At 46.9% G+C, this 19221-nt stretch overlaps 1 protein-coding gene across 6 annotated transcripts in view; it reads left to right on the forward strand.

Annotated features, from left to right (window-relative positions):
• The window catches only part of ZCCHC2 (zinc finger CCHC-type containing 2), a 46017-nt gene extending 41159 nt beyond the window's left edge, over positions 1–4858 (forward strand). For 5 of the 6 annotated variants that reach the window (XM_064160847.1, XM_064160848.1, XM_064160851.1 and 2 more), the window contains 3 exons: positions 238–1746; positions 2749–2821; positions 4556–4858. In XM_064160847.1, coding sequence (XP_064016917.1) covers positions 238–1746; positions 2749–2816 — 1577 coding nt within the window. In that variant the 3' untranslated portion in view covers positions 2817–2821; positions 4556–4858. Of the gene's footprint in view, positions 1–237; positions 1747–2748; positions 2867–4555 lie in introns of all 6 variants that reach the window. The other variant, XR_010306172.1, reaches the window with a different exon arrangement.
• Positions 4859–19221: the final 14363 nt, after the last annotated feature.

Below are 19221 nucleotides of genomic sequence, written 5' to 3' on the forward strand. Positions count from 1 at the left end.
ATGTGCACAAGTCAAAGACAGAGTAGCTAGTTTGGCAGTTCGATGTAGGCAAGTGATGGAGATTGACCCGGCTTGATTTGGAAGAGTGAAAATAATTTCCAAGTTATAATTGAGGAATGCATAACTGTTGGTGGTGTCATCAAACTTGGAAGGTTTTATATGGATAAATGAGTGCAGGGCCTGCCACTGTTGTTTCAGCCTCGTTCTTCTGACTGACAAATGCTTTTGTTTCCACAGACACAGACAGCAATTCCGAGGACTCCGGGAATCAAAACACAACCAGGTTTACAGGCTACAGTGCTGTCAGTTCATCCAATATAAACAAATCCTCTGCCCAGATCTCTTCAGTGAATAATGAAAACGGAAGCCTTTCAGAAGATCCTTTGAATGCAAAGTTTCAACATATATCCTTCATGCCTGCCTTACACTGTGTGATGCACAACGCTGCCCAAAAGCCTGAAGCAGTTGTCCCGCCACCCATCTCTGCAGATGGTAAAGCAATGGGAATGCTTGTTACCACCCCTGTTGCTGTCTCACCAGTGAGAGAGTCTGCAAATTCGCCTCCCGGTGGAATGGGCCCAGTGACCTCTGGTGAACCCGAGAAACGCCTTGAGCTGATGGCTTCCCCTTTGCCAGTCCCATCCACTTTCCTTCCACATTCTGTCCAGCCTGGTAGCCCTGCTTTGCATTTGGCAATACACAGATTGAAAATGCCCTCTCCACAGGGATCATCAGAAAGTTGCACAGTTAATGGACCACAGCAGCCGACAGGAAACTTAAGTATTGGATCACCAAATACTGCCTTTATCCCAGTCCACAATCCAGGTAGTTTCCCAGGATCCCCAGTTCCTACTACAGATCCCATCACAAAACCTGCATCCCAGGTGGTAGGACTGAATCAAATGGTGCCTCATATTGAGGGAAACCCAGGAGCAATCCCTCAGCCTACCAATCTGAAGGTAGTTCTTCCAGCAGCTGGTCTCTCCACAGCAGCGCCGCCACCTCCACCAGCCTCATACACTTTGCCAGGCAGTCCTCATGCTACCAGTGTGTTGCCCAACCAGAATACAAACGTGCTAAACACTGTAGCAACTTCCTCACCACCTCAGTCAGCTGGTTTAGGTGTTGGTCAGGTCCAGTCCACTGTTCCTCCTGCAATACCTACACACACGCCAGGTCCCGCCCCCAGCCCGAGCCCCGCTTTAACACACAGCACTGCACAGAGCGACAGCACATCCTACATAAATGCTGTTGGAAATAATAACACTAACGGGACAATGTTACCTCCGCAGCAGTTGGCCTCTGGTCCTTGTGGCTCTTGCGGACGTAGATGTAGCTGTGGGACCAATGGAAGCCTTCAAATTAATAGCTATTTTTATCATAACCCACTTCATGGACAAGTCTACAGAGTTCCATCTTTCTTCACTCTGCCATCACTTTGCAATGGCAGCTACCTCAATCAAGCACATCAAAGCAATGGAACACAACTTCCTTTCTTCCTGCCTCAGTCTCCATATGCAAATGGGCTTATGCATGACCCAGTGATGGGGAGCCAAGCCAACTATGGTATGCAGCAGATGGCAGGATTTGGGAGGTTCTATCCCGTATATCCAGCACCTAACGTAGTTGCCAACACAAATGGGTCAGGACCCAAGAAGAATGGGAACGTTTCGTGTTACAATTGTGGTGTGAGTGGACACTATGCGCAGGACTGTAAGCAGTCATCCATGGAGGCCAGTCAACAAGGTAATCACGATAGCTCCCAGCGGACTTGCTTTTGAGTGTAGCAGCTTCTCTTTACCTTTCTGAATGTGCTCTTTCTGGTGTTGCAGAAAGGTTGTGTGTGCGTGTGTATGTTTTGTGTAAATGGTTGTGCAGTAGTGACCCTCTCTAAACCTGCAAAAACCTTACCTCTGCCTGAAGATTTTGTAGAACAGTGCGAGGGAATGGGGTTCACAGCTGGAAGTTGCAAATAGGTATGATTTAGAGCTGGAAAGTCAAGCTTCTATCAGTCTTTGAATTGTCATTCTTTTTCCACTGGTGTGCTTTTGGCATTTCATTGAAACTTGCATGTTGTTTCAAGTTTCCCATTCCTGTTTAGTGTTGTTTTGGAGAGTATCCATTGGCAAAAAGTGAAAGATAACAATTCCTGTCTATGATTTGAACTCAAATTCTGAAAACCTGTGAGAGAATTTAACCAACAGACTGGCCACTTGATAATTTAACTTTTCCAAAACTAACCTTAGCACAGTCAGCCATCCTTCTGTACCCCATTATGCAATACATGAATGAAAGCTGCCTTATCTTGTCAGATAAGATGCAGCAAAAAGGCAAAAAACAATTGGAAGTGAAAAATGAAGGAATGGCTTTAAGTCTTAAAAACCACTTCTCTGTCTGTCCAGAAGAATGGGGAAACAGTGTATAGAGCATAAACCATTCTAGATGCTTGGCCTGTGCCCATTCTGACTGGAACAGGAAAGATGAACATTGATGGAGGTCTTTTTCCTTTCCATTTTTCCAGTAAGGGTAAGGTCCTTCCTATATCTACAGTCTAGATCCTTTTTTTTGAAATGACCATTTTTAGCAAGGAGATGAAATAAAATGGTATAAAATCTTAGGACCTGCTTTTAAAGAACTGGAAGATGGTAGTGGCTTTTGAAGAGCATGTCCATTTTGAATACCTTTTAGTGGTTTTGTAATCCATTTTAATTGTGAGCAGTGACTTAGTAGTTCTCTTTCCTGTTTTAGGCACTTACAGACTGAGATACGCACCTCCCCCTCCCCCTTCCAATGATACCTTGGATTCTGCAGACTGAAACAAGTAAACATTGCCTACTTAAACTGAAGCTTGGGAAATTGGGGGAAGGTGTGTGTGGGGGGGAGGGGGGCGGGTTGGTCTTGTGTTTTGGGACATTCCCGGTTTTGTATTCTTTTGGATTTTTTTTCATTGTTTTTGCACCTCTGTTCCATACAAAAGAAGAAAGCTGAGTCCCTGGTTTCCTCCTGGTTCTACAAACCGCTTGGTTAATGCATGTAATCCAAACGTACAGCCAAACAATCAGAGCAAGCATCCCAGCCATGCTTTGGCACTGAAGACTTGAGACATGTGCAATGTTTACTACACTTTTTAAAAATAAAAAGTCCTCTCACCTCTGACATCACTGCTGGAGCAGCCATATGGTGAAAGAAGAAGCTTGGTTGCCTTCCCCACCACAATCTTCTCCCCTCCCTGTCCTCCTTATGCTGCTGTTTTCTTTTCTTGCCCTGTTTGTCCACGTGGATTCATTGGACTCGCTCGACTGTTTAGCAGTTCACACAGACCCTGCCCGTACTCTAAATTAACTCTTGTGAATTGAGGGGAGATGTCCAAACATCCTAGTAGGAGAGTCCAAAGGAACACAAACCACTGTTTGTCTACTCCAGCTGGTAAAAATCCATACACACCGCTCAAGAGAGTCCCAGATAAATGAAAATCCATAGAGCAGGAAGGGGCTGAAACTATGTGGACTGGAACAGATTTAGAAAAAGGAACAAGCTTAAATCAACAGATTTTTTTTGCCTCCATTGTAGCTGTTTAGCCTGTATGTTCAACAACAAAGGTGGAAAAAAAACCCTGGTATGAATGTTGTACTCAGTGTGTTTGCATTTGTACTGAAAGCTGGCGGCATTTTTATTTCCTTTTTTTAAAGCTATTCTCCATCCTGTCAATACAGAATGAACGTTGAGTGATTCCCCCCCCCCCAAACTCTTACAGTGTTGCATTGTGCTTAGAATGTAAATGTTTGGTTTCTTTTTCCTTTCAAACTGAACAAAAGCTATGGTTTTCTACGAGACAAAAACAAAATAGCCAGGTATTAGTATTAGAACCTGTCTACCAAATAGCAAAGTCACTATTTTATAGCAGTTCACCACTCTGCGTAAGTACGGTATAATGTGAAAGACTGAACTGAGTGTTGAGATGGTATTAATCACGTCAGTATCATGAGTAAGTTTTAATGCTGCTGTATTTTTTTATTTTCTTTTTAAAAGCCAATATATGTACTAAATTGCTTCCAGGTAATATTTGATTTCCTAAAGTGCACTGAGGTTATCTGGAAGATGAGTGTATTTTTTGACTGCTGCATTCAACACCGATGAACAACTACCACTATATATCCATAGGGTTTGGCATTCCTCACAGTTCATGGCAGAAATGTTTTGGGGGTTTGGGTTTTTGTTTTATTTTCTTCCCCTTAAAATCCAACCTGGTGTTCCAGTAGAGGGATGAAATAAAATCAGTCTTTGGTTCAGCCGTCTAATAAATTGCTAAACAAACAAAAAACTTGAAGGTCAAAAAAAAAAAAGCTTGATTACTACATTTCTTCATAGGTAGCATTTATATTTATAGCACCAGTGTACATTTTGAAACCTTTCTTGGGCTGGGGAGGAGGTGGGGGGGGATGGAGAGGGAGGTAGATGAAAGCTTTAATTTAAAAAAAAAAAGAAAAAAAAAAAAGGAAAAAAAGTTTAAGTAGTAAATGAAAATTATTTTGATGAAAATTTTTATTTGATCTAGGTATTTTTGGACCACTTGAAATGAATGAACTGCGTTTGAGTTGAAGTGAGGGTGTTAAACCACCAATGGATTTGTATTGTGAATTACCTGCCAGTTGTACTTTATGGAACTTATTTTATGATTTAAAATACTGTACTGTAAATAGGAGGTATGTTACCTTCTCTTTATTTGTATGTTTACCATATACTTTGATATTTGAAATGTACTGGAAAGGTCACTTATATTTCTAGAAGAGATTGGATTTTATGCAACCTTTTTCCTTGAATTAACAGCAATAAAAAAAAAAAAGGTCCCTGTGTGCAAGTACTGTGCTTTATAATGCTGTCCTTTGTCACTGAGAGCAGCCAGTTAAGTGTGGTGCTTTGCCTCTGGGTATAGTGATGGCATCACAGAAGGTTTGGGCATTTTGGCAAGCTACCATTTTAGTTGGAATCTCAGTTCTAAGACAAAGCTGCAGCTGAGGGGGCAACCTTGCCGCACTCTACAACTACCTGAAGGGAAGTTGTAGTGAGGTGGGGAGTCAGGCTCTTCTCTCAGGCAACTTTTGACAAGAGGGCATGGCCTGAAGGTGCACCAGGGGAGGTTTAGGTTGGATGTTAGGAAGCACTTTCTCACGGAAAGGGTGATAAGGCACTGGAATGGACTGCCCAGGCAGGTGGTGGAGTCGCTGTCCCTGGAGGTGTCTAAGGATGCGGCACTTAGTGACATGGTCTAGTTGATGTGCTGGTGTTAGGTCATAGGCTGGACTTGATCTCAGAGGTCTGCTCCAGCCTCAATAATTACTGTTTGATGTAAGGGCAGACAGATACTTGAAGTCAGGTCACTGTCTGTATTTAAATTCCTTTTAGTGGCTAGATCTCTTGGCAGAAAGAGTATCACCTTGTGTGATAGAACCAGGACCCTGACCTAAGTTCTATCAGAAACAGTAAACCCTGTCTTATATTCTGATGATCCTGGATTTGGCCTAAAATCCAGTTTAAACATGTTTGTTTTGTTTTGTTTTTTTTTCTCTGCAGTGCAAATAATGTGAGTGCTAGTCATGTAGGGACACCTATCTGCTAAAACACGTGGAAGGACAACAGGAATTGCTGGGAGTAAGCAAGAGGCTTAAAAATGTGCATATTACAGCAGCAAGGTCTGGTGTGAATGTAGTACCCAAACATGCTCAGGTAACCATAGAATGGCTTGAGGTGGAAAAGGACCTTGGAGCTCATCTACTCCATCCTCCCTGCCATGGACAGGGTTGCCTCTCAACTGGACTCATCCAACCTGGCTGTGAACATCTCCAGGGAGGAGGCAGCCACAACCTCCCTGGGCAGCATATTCCAGAAGCCGCTCTCACACAGAAGAACTTCTTCCAAGATCCAGTCTAAACCTACTCTTCCCTCAGCTTAAAATAATTTTCTCTTGTCCTATATGTGGACACCCTTATGTTAAGTCCCTCACCAATTTTTCTGTAGCATCCTTTCAGGTACCCTAACACTCAGAGAAGGGCACTATTTATCACCTTACTTTGCTGTACAGATAGTGCTTCTAATTCCTTCTGCTTAGCAGAGCTGAGGACCACAGACCATGTTGGAACCTTATCACAGCTTATTCCCCAGAATAATTTACCCCCTGGGAAACCAACAAACATGATGAGACGTCTTAACCCAACCTCTTGAGGCAGCAACCATCATAGTGGTGGGGCAGTTGAACCGAAGTGTCATGCAGGCATCATCATCCAGCTTCTATTTCTGCAAGTGTCTTGTGTTCTCACCCTGGACACAAGGGACTGTGTCCACCTCTCCACAGAGTTTCTGAATTCCTGGGTGACTCAGAAAATGCAGTCTGCTCCTTACAGTGCCATCTGAGTTGCTGATACTGCAAGCAACTCTGCTTTAGATCCCGGTTGGATCTGTCAAAGAAACGAACAAATTTAGAGCTGCTGGGGAGGGCACAGCAAACAGTATAAAATGTCTCATTCTTCTGATGCTTGTTATGCTAGAGACCTAGAAGCAGTAATAACCTGCAGTCCTCTTTGCACCACTGCTGTCTGGATGATCAGGTTCAGCTGTAACCTCAGTTCAAAGGGAGAAATTGTCTTTTGCACCAGGTACCTTGGCAAACAGTTGAATGGCTTAAAGACAGGAGGAAATCCCAGTAGCTAGATGGCTTGAGCTAGCTACCCAAGATGTCCAGCAGTGACTCCTGAATACTGTGCTGTTGCTGCAGATGGACACATATGGGTGATGCAAATCATTTGGTTCCTAGCACTGGAATGAAAAATTAATGATGGGGAGAGCATGGACTGGCGAGATGGGAGCATAAGGGAATGCAATAATGCACTTTACTTAGGAGTGAACAGATGGCCTCATTTTCCCAGCTAAGTGATCTTAGGGTGGCAGTGAGGGACTCATGCCTGGAGCTTGACTTAGCCAGTATTACGTGATAGGTGAAGGAACAGAGGGCAGATGTGTTGTGCCAAGGTAGATGGACAGTAAAAGGGGCAGAGAAAGTAAAAGTATGCAGAGAACTGCAAAATTCAGCAAGTGCTGAGCTACTGAAGTTGTAAAGATGCAAGCACTGTCAAAACTTGCTTCAGTTTTTCTTAGAGCAGCTCCTAGAAGCAGCTGAGCTGGGCTTTCTGCAGCTCCTACCCTGGAGTAAGGTTGCATAAGCTCTGTGCACACAAAAAAAGCAGCTTTGGGCAACAGTGCTTTTGACCAAGAACGGGCAGCAACTGTGGCTGCTAGAATTAGGCACAGTATATACAAAGGGTGCGTGTCCTTCACTTGTGCTTGCAAAGAGGAAGAAGAAGTCTCCTGAAGGAATAGCCCTGAGTTTATACTAGGGCTCAGGTGCTGTCTCAGTTATATGAACACACTTCAGCTACTAACCTGTAGTCCTGTGCATTTCAAACAAGGGAGGAAGGAAAAGCACATCACGAAGCATCATCACATGCCTCTACACGTGACTGTTGCATACCTCTTGCTAACTAGAATCAACAGGGTTCTAGTTTTGGTCAAACTTTTGAGCAAACAGCAGCAGACAGGTGTGTTCCTGAATCTATTTAAGCTTTGCATTGAAGAAAAGATCAAATGTAAAAGCAGCTGTATTTGGTCAGACCAAAAGCCCACCTAGGCTTCCCCCCTGTCTGCAGCAATTTCAGAAATGCTGTCAATACAAAAAGGAGAAAATGTGGCACTTCCTGCAAATGTGTTGCCTAACAGAATGAAACGAGTCTGAAACTCATCTTCACAATAGGTGGCAGCATAAATCTGCCAGTGCAATATATGGGAACTTTAGAGGTAGCACACAAGATGCTTCACTTTAATTTGGGTTTGGCATATTTGTGCCATCTAACTTCTAACCTGGGTGATTTCTTTGACTTGTGGTTTTGTAATGTTAGTTTCTGTAGGGCTTCTCATGTTTATATATTTTCTCTCATGAAATTGTCTCAAACCCAGCTGTGCTAAATGCATATCAGAAGTATTAGCTACCCAGAGCTAAAAAGGCCCAGTTCTCATAGTGAACATCAACACTCAGACAGCTGCAGCCAAATGTGAAAGCTGTGTCTTAAGAAGTAATGAGCATTAAAATCATAGGATCACAGAAACATTCAGGTTGGAAAAGACTCTCAGGATCACCAAGTCCAACTGATATCCTTGCTCTACAAGGTGCACCCTAAACTATATCCCCAAGCACTACATCTAAATGACTTTTAAACACATCCAGGGTTGGGGACTCCACCGCCTTCCTGGGCAGCCTATTCCAATGCCTGACTACTCCAAGACAAAGTGTTTTCTAATGTCCAGACTAAACCCACCCAGTCATACCTTGAAAGCTTTCCTCGTGTGAATACAGGGATCTGGAGTGGCCTTGGAGACATTCAAGGTCAAACTTAACGGGACCCCGAGCAACCTCGTCTACTTAAAGATGTCCCTGCTTGCTTCAGGGGTGTTGGACAAGATGACCTTTGAGGGTCCCTTCCAAACTGATTCTATGACTATGTCAGACACGCACAGAGGCTATGGGGACATCCAGCATTCTACATGAGGTTTAGTTACGTGGAGCTGGAACATCTCACGGTGTTCACAGCTCCTGTGGCTACAGAGAGTTGGCAGCTAGCTGACACGCCCTTTAGAGTGCTGTTTTCCTTTGAGTAGTTCTGCATTTTTAATTTGCTTACCTTTGCTTTGTCTTGCTTGTGCCCTGGTTAGCCTTTTTAAGTCTCTTTTACATGCATGGTAGAAACATGCACTTGATGGAAGGCCATTTGAAATGCCTTAATCCATGGTAGGCAAATTCCCAAACAGTAATATTGGAGACTTGCTAATCCAAAATGGCTTGTGCAAGGGGTTGCCTATTTTTGTATAGGTCATGCTGGTACCTGCCGTTGCAAAGGCAGATAATTATGAGCTGGGGCTTAACACTGCCCTTTGAAAACATCTCATTTTTCTTCCTAAGGATATCTCATTTCTCATGTGTCTTCAGGTGAAGGAGGCAAAAAATGAGATGTTCATTTAGAGTTAGGCAGGGAAATAAATGTGCTTGGCTACTCTACTACAATTTTAAGTGTGGTGCCTAAAGGCTGTCATGCCTCCAGTGCCAATGGAGAGAGCAGCTACCCCAAGAGGTGCCATAGCTGTCACTTTGTCTATGCCAAAGTTGTTTAGTGAAGTCACTAGAGACTTTAGAAAAGTGTTTGCTTAAATTGTTTTCTTGACCCTGGATGAGAACACTGCAATGCTTTTATTGCTTTCTTGCCAGCAGGTTCCTAATGCCAGTGTCTGCATGGGACAACCAGAGGAATGGTGCTGTGCTTCTCCAGTGCTTAGCACAGACCTGGCAGACTTGCAGAAGCAGGACAGTTAATCTTCTGATCAGCACTTCGCCTTCTGGCTAAGGACAAGGAAACTGCTGCCCAAACCTGGCAGAGGAAGAGGAGACTGAAGTTCAGTTTCTCATTTTGTTCAGACACCTGAGTGACCCATGTTGTCAGGTGCACCAACAGCCCCATTCTTTGTGGCAAAGATAACAGAAGCAAGAGGTGTTCAGCAGCTGGGAAACTAATTGACTTCAGCAGTGACTATCCTGTTGCTTACAGGTTGCATTTCAGCTAGTGATCTGCCCTGGCCTCCATACCCTCAGAGCACCCCAGATCACGTAGGGCAGGGACGTGCCACCTCCTGGCTAGTGGCAGGTAGCTTGCACTGCAGCTTAAGTACTCCTCAAGCAGATTGTGATTTGTGCATGGGTAAGGGTATGTAACATGCTGCACGCAGTGGCAGAGGAGTGGGTGCCGTGGCAGGACCAGGACTGCTCAGCAGTGGCCTATGCCACGTTTCTGGACTTGGGTAATTTCTGCTTTTTCTTTGATTTTAAAAGCAAAAACCTTCCTTGCCAGCAGCAAGAGTTGGGGTGGAGTAGGACAAGGCAGCCCAACAGCATCAATGGTGTGTGCAGCCAGAGTGTGGGTACCAAGAAAGTTTAGTCACTTATCTGGGCCCCTATTTCTTTTTTTACCCTTCCCAAAACCTTCTTGGATAATGCCTTAAAGTTTGATCTTTCAGCTGCTCAGTGCACCTCCTTAACCAGTTCTAGAACATTTCCATATTCAAAAGACTTCTGGCCTTCAGGCTCACTCAGAGAGGGAAGGTCTTCCTTTGCCACTATGCACTGTCACTCACTCCTACTTTTCAGCCTTTCTTTGGAAATGTACCTAATCCCTTTTGAACGTTTTAAAGCTTTTTACTTCCATGATGGTTGTGGGTAACCTGTTCCATATGCTTGCTTCCCTTTGGTCAGCAAGCTCATCCCATCTCAGCCACTCGGGGGGGACATAAGGCAGGCTCCTCCTGTTGCCACTTGAAAGCTGGGAAGTGCCCTTAGTTCTTTAGTAAGTAAATCTAATGTTGCCTCTAACGCTTTTTCTCTTGAGCAGTACACAGCTTTGCTTTGCTCTCCTTAGGTGTCTGCCTATCTATGCCAGGACTGTTTTTACAGCTGGCATACATGGAATCATGAGAGTTTAAATGCAGGAGAGGGAAAGATGGAAGGGGAGTCACCACAGCTGTCTGTGCCATGCCCAGCTGGGAAGCTGTGCTTCACTGACCTGCTGCACAGAGCACCAGGAGCCAAAGCTACTGCAGAAACGAACAGCTGGCATCATCAGGGCCTTGGGAGCATTAGTAGGCCTTAATGAGCTTGCCTAGCCTCCCATGAGGTCTCTACTCACCCTGTCCTGGGCCCAGCAGCCCTGGTTTAGCTGAGCTGAGGACTTTGTTGCTTGCTGGTGCAATGCTCTCCTTGTGCCTCATCCAGGCTAAGTGATGGACAGGTCTTCTCAGATGGGTCTCAGACCCATGTTGTAGGTTTCCCTCACTCCTGCTGCTCCTACCCAGACTGTCTGGGTGAACTCAAACCGTGCTATCACTGCACCCAGTCTGGAGTTGTCAATGGACTATTCAGAAGGGACAGCTGAGAAAGGAGGCATGGAGGTATTGGAGGAAATAAACAGAGGGTGAGGAACTGTCCCCGAAGAACTGCCATGAACATATCAAAAGTTTATGGATAAGAATCAGAAACAAAAGTAACAAAGGGAACCTTATGATTGGCACCTACTACAGGCCACCTGATCATGGGAACCCACTGATGAAACCTTCTTTCTCCAGCTAGAGGAGGCTTCATGCTTGCAGGCTTTTGTCCTGTTGGTGGACTTCAACTAACCCAACATCTGCTGGAAAAAACATCATGGCAAGCTGTAGGCAATCAAGGAGACTCCTGTAGTGCCTCACTGAGAACCTCCTGAGCCAAACAGTCAGCCTACCTCAGGGAATGCACTATTGGAACTGATGGTCACAAATGCAAGTGAACCTGCCAGTAATGTCAAGACTGGGCTGCCTGTCAAGCCTGGGCTGGTGGAGCTTACAGTCCTGAAAGATAAGGGACAGGCAAGGAGCAGAACCAGGACTCTTAATTTTGTGCAGGCAGACTTCCAGCTCCATAGGGAGTTAGTCAGTAGGATGCCATAGGAAAAGATCTGCAAGGACAGAGAGCAGAGCAGAGCTGTCAGATCTTTAAGGACGTTCTCCTAAGAGCACAAGACCTCTCAGTCCCCATAAGAAATGAGGCAAGGGAGGGAAGAGACTGGCATGGCTGAATAGAGACCTGCTGGTCAAGATAAAGAGCAAGAAGACCTGCACAGACAGAGGCAGCAGGGACAGGGAACCTGGAAAGAGTATAGGAACACTACCCATTTGTGTAGGGATGAGATCTGGAAGGTGAAGGCACAGCTAGAGCTGAACCTGGCAAGGGATGCAAAGAGTAACAAAAAGGACTTCTACAGGCACATCAACTAGCAAAAAAAGGTTAAAGAAAGCATTTCTCCTCTGAGGAGTGAGAATGGAGAGCTGGTGTCAACAGATGAGAAGAAGGCTGAGGTACTCAGTAACATTTTCACGGCGTTGATGGACCGCTAGGTGCAGAGCAGCAGGGTCAAGTCCCTCCCACTGTAAGGGAGTATCAAGCTAAGGACCACCGGAAGGACCTGAACATATATACATCTATGGGACCTGATGAGATGCATCCCAAAGTTCTGAAGGAATTGGCTGATGCAGCTGCAAGGCCACTCTCTGTGACATTTGCAAAGTGCTGGCAGTCAGGTGAAGGCTCTGGAGACTGGAAGAAAGGAACCATTACAGGCATTGTTAAAAAGGGCAAAACCAAGGACCCTGGAGATTGCTGACCTGCCAGCCTCATCTCTGTACCTAAGAAGATCATGGAACAGATCTCTGTGGAAGCCATACCGTAACATGTGGAGAACAGGGGGTGATGCAAGATAGCCAATGCAGCTTCACCAAGGGCAAGTCCTGCCTGACCAGCCTAGTGGCTCTCTCCAGTGGTGTAATGACATCAGGGGACGAGGGAAGACCAACAGATGTCATTGATCTGGACTTCTGCAAAGCCTTTGACACAGTCCCCCACAACATCCTTCTCTCTAAGCTGGAGACATACAGATTTGATGGGTGGACCCTCCAGTGGATAAGGAATTGGTTGGATGATCACATCCAAAGGGTAGTTGTCAATAGCTTGATGTCCAGATGGTGATAACTGGTGTCCCTCAAGGATCTGTACTGGGATCAATGATGTTCAATATCTTCATCAAGGATACAGATGGGGAGATTGAGTGCACCCTCAGCAATTCTGCAGATGATACCAAGCTGAGTGGTGCAGTTGATACGACTGAAGCATGGAATGCCATCCAGAGGGACCCAGACAGGCTGGAGAGGTGGGTTGAGGAGAATCTCATGAGATCCAGTAATTCAGAGTGCAAAGTCCTGCACCTAGGTCAGGACAATCCTCAATACAGGCTTGGGGAATGATGAAATTGAGAGCAGCTGTGCAGAATAGGACTTGGGGTACTGGTGGACAAGAAGCTTGACATGAGCCAACGATGTGCACTTGCACTCCAGAAGACAAATTGCATCCTGCACTGCATCAGCTTAGCAGGTTGAAAATGACTCTGCCACGCTGCTCTGGTGAGACCTCATCTGGAGTACTGTGTCCTGCTGTGGGGCCCCTACACAAGAGGGTGGGGGTAAGCCCAGCAAGTTTTTCTGTAGGCAGGTAGGAAAACTTTCTGAATTGGTAGCCCTTGTCCTTGTGGTAGATTTCAACTTCCCAGTCACCAACAGCAAATACTATACTGCTGTGACAAGCAGGTCTTGGAAACTCTTGATGTGTGTAGGTGGTAACTTCTTGTCACAGGTACTGAGCCAGGTAGGAAGGATGCCCCCCTAGACCTGCCATTTGTGAATAAGGCAGGACTCAGGGGGGATGTTATGGTAGATGGCTGTTTTGGCCACAGTGGTCATTTAACAGTGGACTTCAACTTTTTCAGTGTAAGGAGAAAAAAGGACATCAGACTTTCTATCTTGGCTTCAGGAGAGCAAACTTTAATCTCTTCAATGAGCTATTTAGCAGAGTACCTTGGAAATCTGCATTTGACAGCTTAGAAGCCCATGAGTGATGGTTAGTATTTAAGAACCACCTTTTAGAAGCACAGGACAGGCAGTTCCACTGTGGTGTAATTCCCCATTGCATAAAACAGCTGAAAAGCAGAGGGAGTAAGCAGGAATGGAGGCTGCATGGAGCTTTTTTGGCCAGAAATAGAGGTCAGAGTTAGCCCTTGCTGTGTACAGCCTTTCTGAACAAGGAAGTGAGTGCAACAGTAATTGACTTATTTCAGTACTGCCTCCTGTCTGCCTCACAGAGGGGTTTTAGTGCTTTTACTGATGGCAATTGCTCCTGCAAGTCCTAGGTTGGCGCTTGTGTGAGCAGGGGCCTTAAGCTTTCATTTGCTTCTATTCAAGGTCCCTTCAGCAGTGTAACACTGCAGCTGCCCATGCTGCTTCCTTGGCTGTGTGTGGTCCTTCTGACGTATCCTGAGGATTTTATTTTTGGTTATCAGAATGGAGCTGTGGAATAATTGCTCTTTCACTTTCCTCTTAAATAGACCACACTGCTCATCTGCATAAATGTTCTCTTCGTGCATCTTGTCACTCTGCCTTACAGGGTTACTTGGAGGGGAAAAAAAAGCCACCAACAACCCACTTTATTTTTTTTAAAGATGCCTTTTCTTCCTTGTGAATTGCTCTTGCTCTGTATGACAGCCAGCAACTGGCCCCAAAGGCTGAATACTAAGCAGCTTTGCCAAGGTACAATTCAGCTATAATATTTCCTCTATATCCAAGGCTCTTCTAGAAGACTTTGAATGCAGGAGGTCTGAAACTGGGGAGGAAGGGCCACCTTGGCAGCTCCACCCTGCACAAGCACTTGACCTAAAGCCAGAGACAGGTTTTAGCCACTGCTGTGCAAATTCTGGATGCAAGTCAGTCTTCTCCACGAGGAAAGCTTTTGCTGTCGAGCTATTCAAAGGGAAACATCTCAAGGCTGAAATCTGATGCAGAATTCTGCTCCACAGGTTGGCCATATAACCTCAAACCTGCAGGAGGAGAGGGAGTAAGACAGCCCTGGTGGAAACTGTCCATAATGCCCCTGCCCAGCTCCTTCTGCCTGCTCAGAAGTAAATGTGATTATTTCAAACATGATTTGGCCACAGATAATGCAAAGCTCTGTCTCTACCATGAAGCATAGCACCAAGGGGTTTTATCTCCTTGCTTAAGTACTTGTCTGCAGAGATCACAAAACTGATCATGTCTAATAGTGTTTACACAACCTGATTATTTATCAGGATAAAAGCCAGCTCAGCCTTCAATGATGATTAGTTTTTATTGTAATGTTCTCTCAGTGCACAAAGGTCACAGTGGAGAAAATGCATGGAGAAGACTGCACCATGCTGGGCTGGAGCCCCTATCCTTGCCACAAAGCCAAGATGGATCTTGTTACACACACAGAAAAAGCCCAAGATAGATCACAGTGGAAAACAAAGCACTTGGAAGAGAGAGGATGCAGACGGGAACAGCACCCATGCCTGGAGGGATGAAGAAAGTGAGGTGCAAAAAGCTGCTTGGCTCACCTTGCGTGACTCTGCCTGTTGAGAAGAAAAAAGGAGTGCCATGAAAGCCTGATCTGACATCGCTGCTGCAGGCCGTGCCTTGCTTTGCAGGCGCTGAGGTAAGGGCAAGCACAGGTTTTGCATTTTAAAGTGAAGAGGAACACTGGGGCTTAGGATACATCCCGAGGCTCCAGTCTAAGACTGCAACCCCTGCTATCGCTCACAACACACCACAGACTTCTGTCCCAGATTGCCCTAGCTCCATTAGAGAGATAATTGGGGTGCTTCTCTCAGTAAACGGTTGTTCTGTACTCTCCTGCCTCTGACAGTTAGAAACCAGACCAGGAGAAGCAGCCACACGGGGTCAGCTGAAGGATTCTTCTAAGTATTACATGCCTGGCATTAATCAGTTGTGTATTTAAACAGGAAAATAGAAGTCTAAAATATAGCCAAAGCAACCGAACTATCAGACTCTCTGGGAGAAAATGGGGGAAGGGAGCAAAGCTGGAGATGGGTAGGCTCAAGCTGGACATAAGGAGGAAGTTGTTCAGCATGAGTGGTGAGAGCCTGGAATGGGTTGTCCAGGGAGGTGGTTGAGGCTGCATCCCTGGAGGTGTCTAAGGCCAGGCTGGATGAGGCTGTGGCCAGCCTGATCTAGGGTAGGGTGTCCCTGCCCATGGCAGGGGGGTTGGAACTAGATGATCCTTGTGGTCCCTTCCAACCCTGACTGAGTCTATGATTCTAAACCAGGTAGTACTTGTGAGGCCCCATGTAAATGTCCCGTGTCTAGCTGTAGAGTCTAAGAGGACGTGCCTTATGGCAGTATTGGAAAACTGATGCTCCAGCTCTGCAGGTGATCAAGATCCACAACTGAGCTCAGCTCCTGGGTCTCCTTTCTGTAGTGGCCCTCTTTTCCAGAGGGTGGCACCAACAGCTACGTGTGGGTGTTTCCAAGTACCAGCTGGTGTTGGTTGGAGCCTTGCTCCGGTAACTCCAAAATCTGGCCAAACCTCCTCGGGTTTGGTGCCCAGAAAGCATCTCTCTATCTCCACACCAGAGACAAAATCTAAACTCTTGGTGTCAGGAAGATCAGCTGAGCAACTGCAAACCAGGTCCAAAAGGAAGTGATTCCTTCCCTACTGCCACCTGCAGAAGTGCCATTGCACTGAACTCACTGCTCTTTGAACTCAGTAGCAGCGTGCTTGATTAAAACAGCTACACACTCCACACAGCCCTTTCTATGGTGCTTTACATCTGACTAAAGCCACATTTCAAACAACTCTAACGGAGGCACACTTGGAGACCCAAAGCACGAGCAAGCCTACTTGACATAAGTATGAATATTGTTATTTTTGCTCTGTCTTCTATTGCTTTACTGCAGGTGGCACTTAGTCAGTACCTGAAGGACCACTGTTCTCCCTTGGGAATCCTTCATGAACTGAACTAAAACATAAATAATAAGCTTTTTAAGTTCAGCTAATTCGTATCTCCTCTGTATCAGCAGATCTGCAGAGCAGGCTTAGGGTTCTTTTGTATAAGGGATTAAAAAAACCCAAAGAAATAAAAATTGCAGCGTAGCATTCCCGGTAGGGAATTAGGTTTCAGTTTAAAACTTTAAACAAACACGGAAATCTCAGCATAAGCTTCTTGGAGATTAAGCACTCTGGCATGAACTTGGGAAGAAAGGAGCATAAAGCTGAGCCTTGAGAGGCTTTAGGATTATTGTCTTCTCTCCTACTGTGCAACCTGCTGTATGACCACCTATTTCATTTAGGACAGATCTTCCAGGCTAACTTCTACTTACTGATTTCAGTGGGAGCTGAGAACTGAAGTCTGAGATCACCTGTTGGCTTGGTTTTCCTTCTTTCGTTTCTGCTTGCTCAATATTGAGCAAAAGCTCTGGGATGAAGATTGGCCCCTAAGAGTTTGTAAAACGGTGAAGTCTGATCTTCATTGCACTTCTCTGAAGGGCATTATGTGAAGTTGAGACACCAGCACCTGGTGACTCCATTTTGGTTGCCTGGCATTGCTGAACACAGCCTGAAGTCTTAAGGCTGTAAAGGGTGATACTGATGCAGATAAGACTGAGTGGGTTATGGTGAAGTGCACCTAAGGACTTGAGAGAGGCTCAAATGTTGTGTGACTGATGCTGAGGCTCCTCAGAACTTCTGGCAACAGTGCCCATGCACAGCTCTGCGCCATGTGCATCTTTGCACCCTCATGGCACGTCTGCAGCACTCACGGGAGGAGGGAAATCACTGTTTCCTTTTTTCTTTCTCCTTTTATTAAAGAAAAACAAACCCAAACGACCCCAGCACTGTTGAGCAAAGCTTGACTGGGAGACAAAAAACCCGAACAATAACAACAACAACAAACAAACAAACTAGCAAACAAAACAAACCCGAAAATAACTCAAACCCAACCAAATAATGCATATTATAGAATCACAAAGCTGTTGAGGTAAGAAGAGACCTTGGAGATGATCAAGTCCCACTGCTCCCCTAGAGCTCTCCATCTCATGGCTGCTTCTAAGCCATGTTACTCAGCGTCACCACCACTCGGCTTTGAAACGCCTCCAGGGCTGATGGCTCCACCGTCTCCCCGGGCAGTCTGTTCTGGTGCCCGAGAACCCTTTCTGGGACGAGTGTTTCCCTGATGTCCGCCTTGCAGCGCACCTGGCACAGCCTGCGGCCGCCTCCGCTCCCGCCGCGTGCTGCACGTGCGGAGACCCCGAGCCCACCTGGCCCCAGGCTCCGGCTGGAGCGGGCGAGGGCGGCCAGGTCTCCCCTCAGCCTGCCCCAGCCCCAGCAGCTCCGGCTCCCGCAGCCAGTCCTCGCTGGGTCTGTGCTCTAGGCCCTTCACCAGCTTGCTTGCTCTGCTCTGGACCCGCTCCGGCACCTTTCACAGTAAGACGTTCCCCCGCAAAACACCCCCCAGGAGATGGGGGTGCCCCGTTACCCTGGGACGGGCAGCTCGGGCACCGAGAGCGGCCTCACGGGTGCCCAAACCCCGCCGGCTGCTTCCCGCGGGCCGCGGGCCCCGCACCAAGCCGGAATGGCGGCGGCCCCGCGGCACACTGCGCAGCGCGGCGCCGCTGCTGCCGCGGCCGCGGCCGCGCTCATCTTCTCGTCTGGGATCCGGGCGGCTTGCTGCCGGCGCTGCGCGGCACGGGGAACACCCCGCTCGGGAAGGTGTGCTGGGAGGCGCCGCGGGAGCCCGGGCCGGGCCCAGCGCCGCTCTCCCGCCGGCGGCTCGCGTTACCAGGCCTGCGCTCGCAGCGCCGCGAAGGCCGCGCCGAAGCTGCCGCTCGTTGCGCCCTGCAGCCCGGGGCAGCGCTGGCCACCCCCGCGCTGTTGTACGCAGCGCCCAGCCTGCTGAACCAAAGCGCTCTGCGTGCCCCTGCCTCTGCTGAGCCCAGGTACAGAGGTCTGCCGGTGCGGGGCAGGAAGGAGTTCTCTCCTCTTTGGTGTGATAAACGGAAACAACCCAGGGTTTATGAATCCCGGGTGGAAAAATTTGGGAGTGGAAAGCAGAGCTGACCCAGGGCTGCAGAGCTGGCAGACAATTTGCGTTTGATTTTGCAAGCCTCTTTTCGGCACGAGATGTGCAGGGCCTTGGTACGCTGGAGCAAAGGCTTGACATCTTTCCTGGGTGTGAATTGACTCCTACTGACCCAGCAGAAATGCAGACGCAAGGTGGTCGTGGACCTGCTTCAGCTTCTGATCTCATTTTCCTCATGCTTTGCAGGAAAAGAGAGGATTGTTTCCTGTTTGCCCAAGTAAGCGAGCGATGTTTGGTGCGTGCATCAGGATGCAGCAGGCAAGGAGAGGTATGTGTGGTGTGCAAATATGCTCATGCTCACAATGCAGCTGTAGCTGTGCAGCGTAGCACACTTGTATCACAGGTGGAGGTGATGCTCACAATGCAGCTGTAGCTGTGCAGCGTAGCACACTTGTATCACAGGTGGAGGTGATGCTCACAATGCAGCTGTAGCTGTGCAGCGTAGCACACTTGTATCACAGGTGGAGGTGATGCTCACAATGCAGCTGTAGCTGTGCAGCGTAGCACACTTGTATCACAGGTGGAGGTGATGCTCACAATGCAGCTGTAGCTGTGCAGCGTAGCACACTTGTATCACAGGTGGAGGTGATGGCAAATAATATTG

Source organism: Pogoniulus pusillus, chromosome 21 (genome assembly GCF_015220805.1).
Source record: "Pogoniulus pusillus isolate bPogPus1 chromosome 21, bPogPus1.pri, whole genome shotgun sequence".
Lineage (NCBI taxonomy): Eukaryota > Metazoa > Chordata > Aves > Piciformes > Lybiidae > Pogoniulus > Pogoniulus pusillus.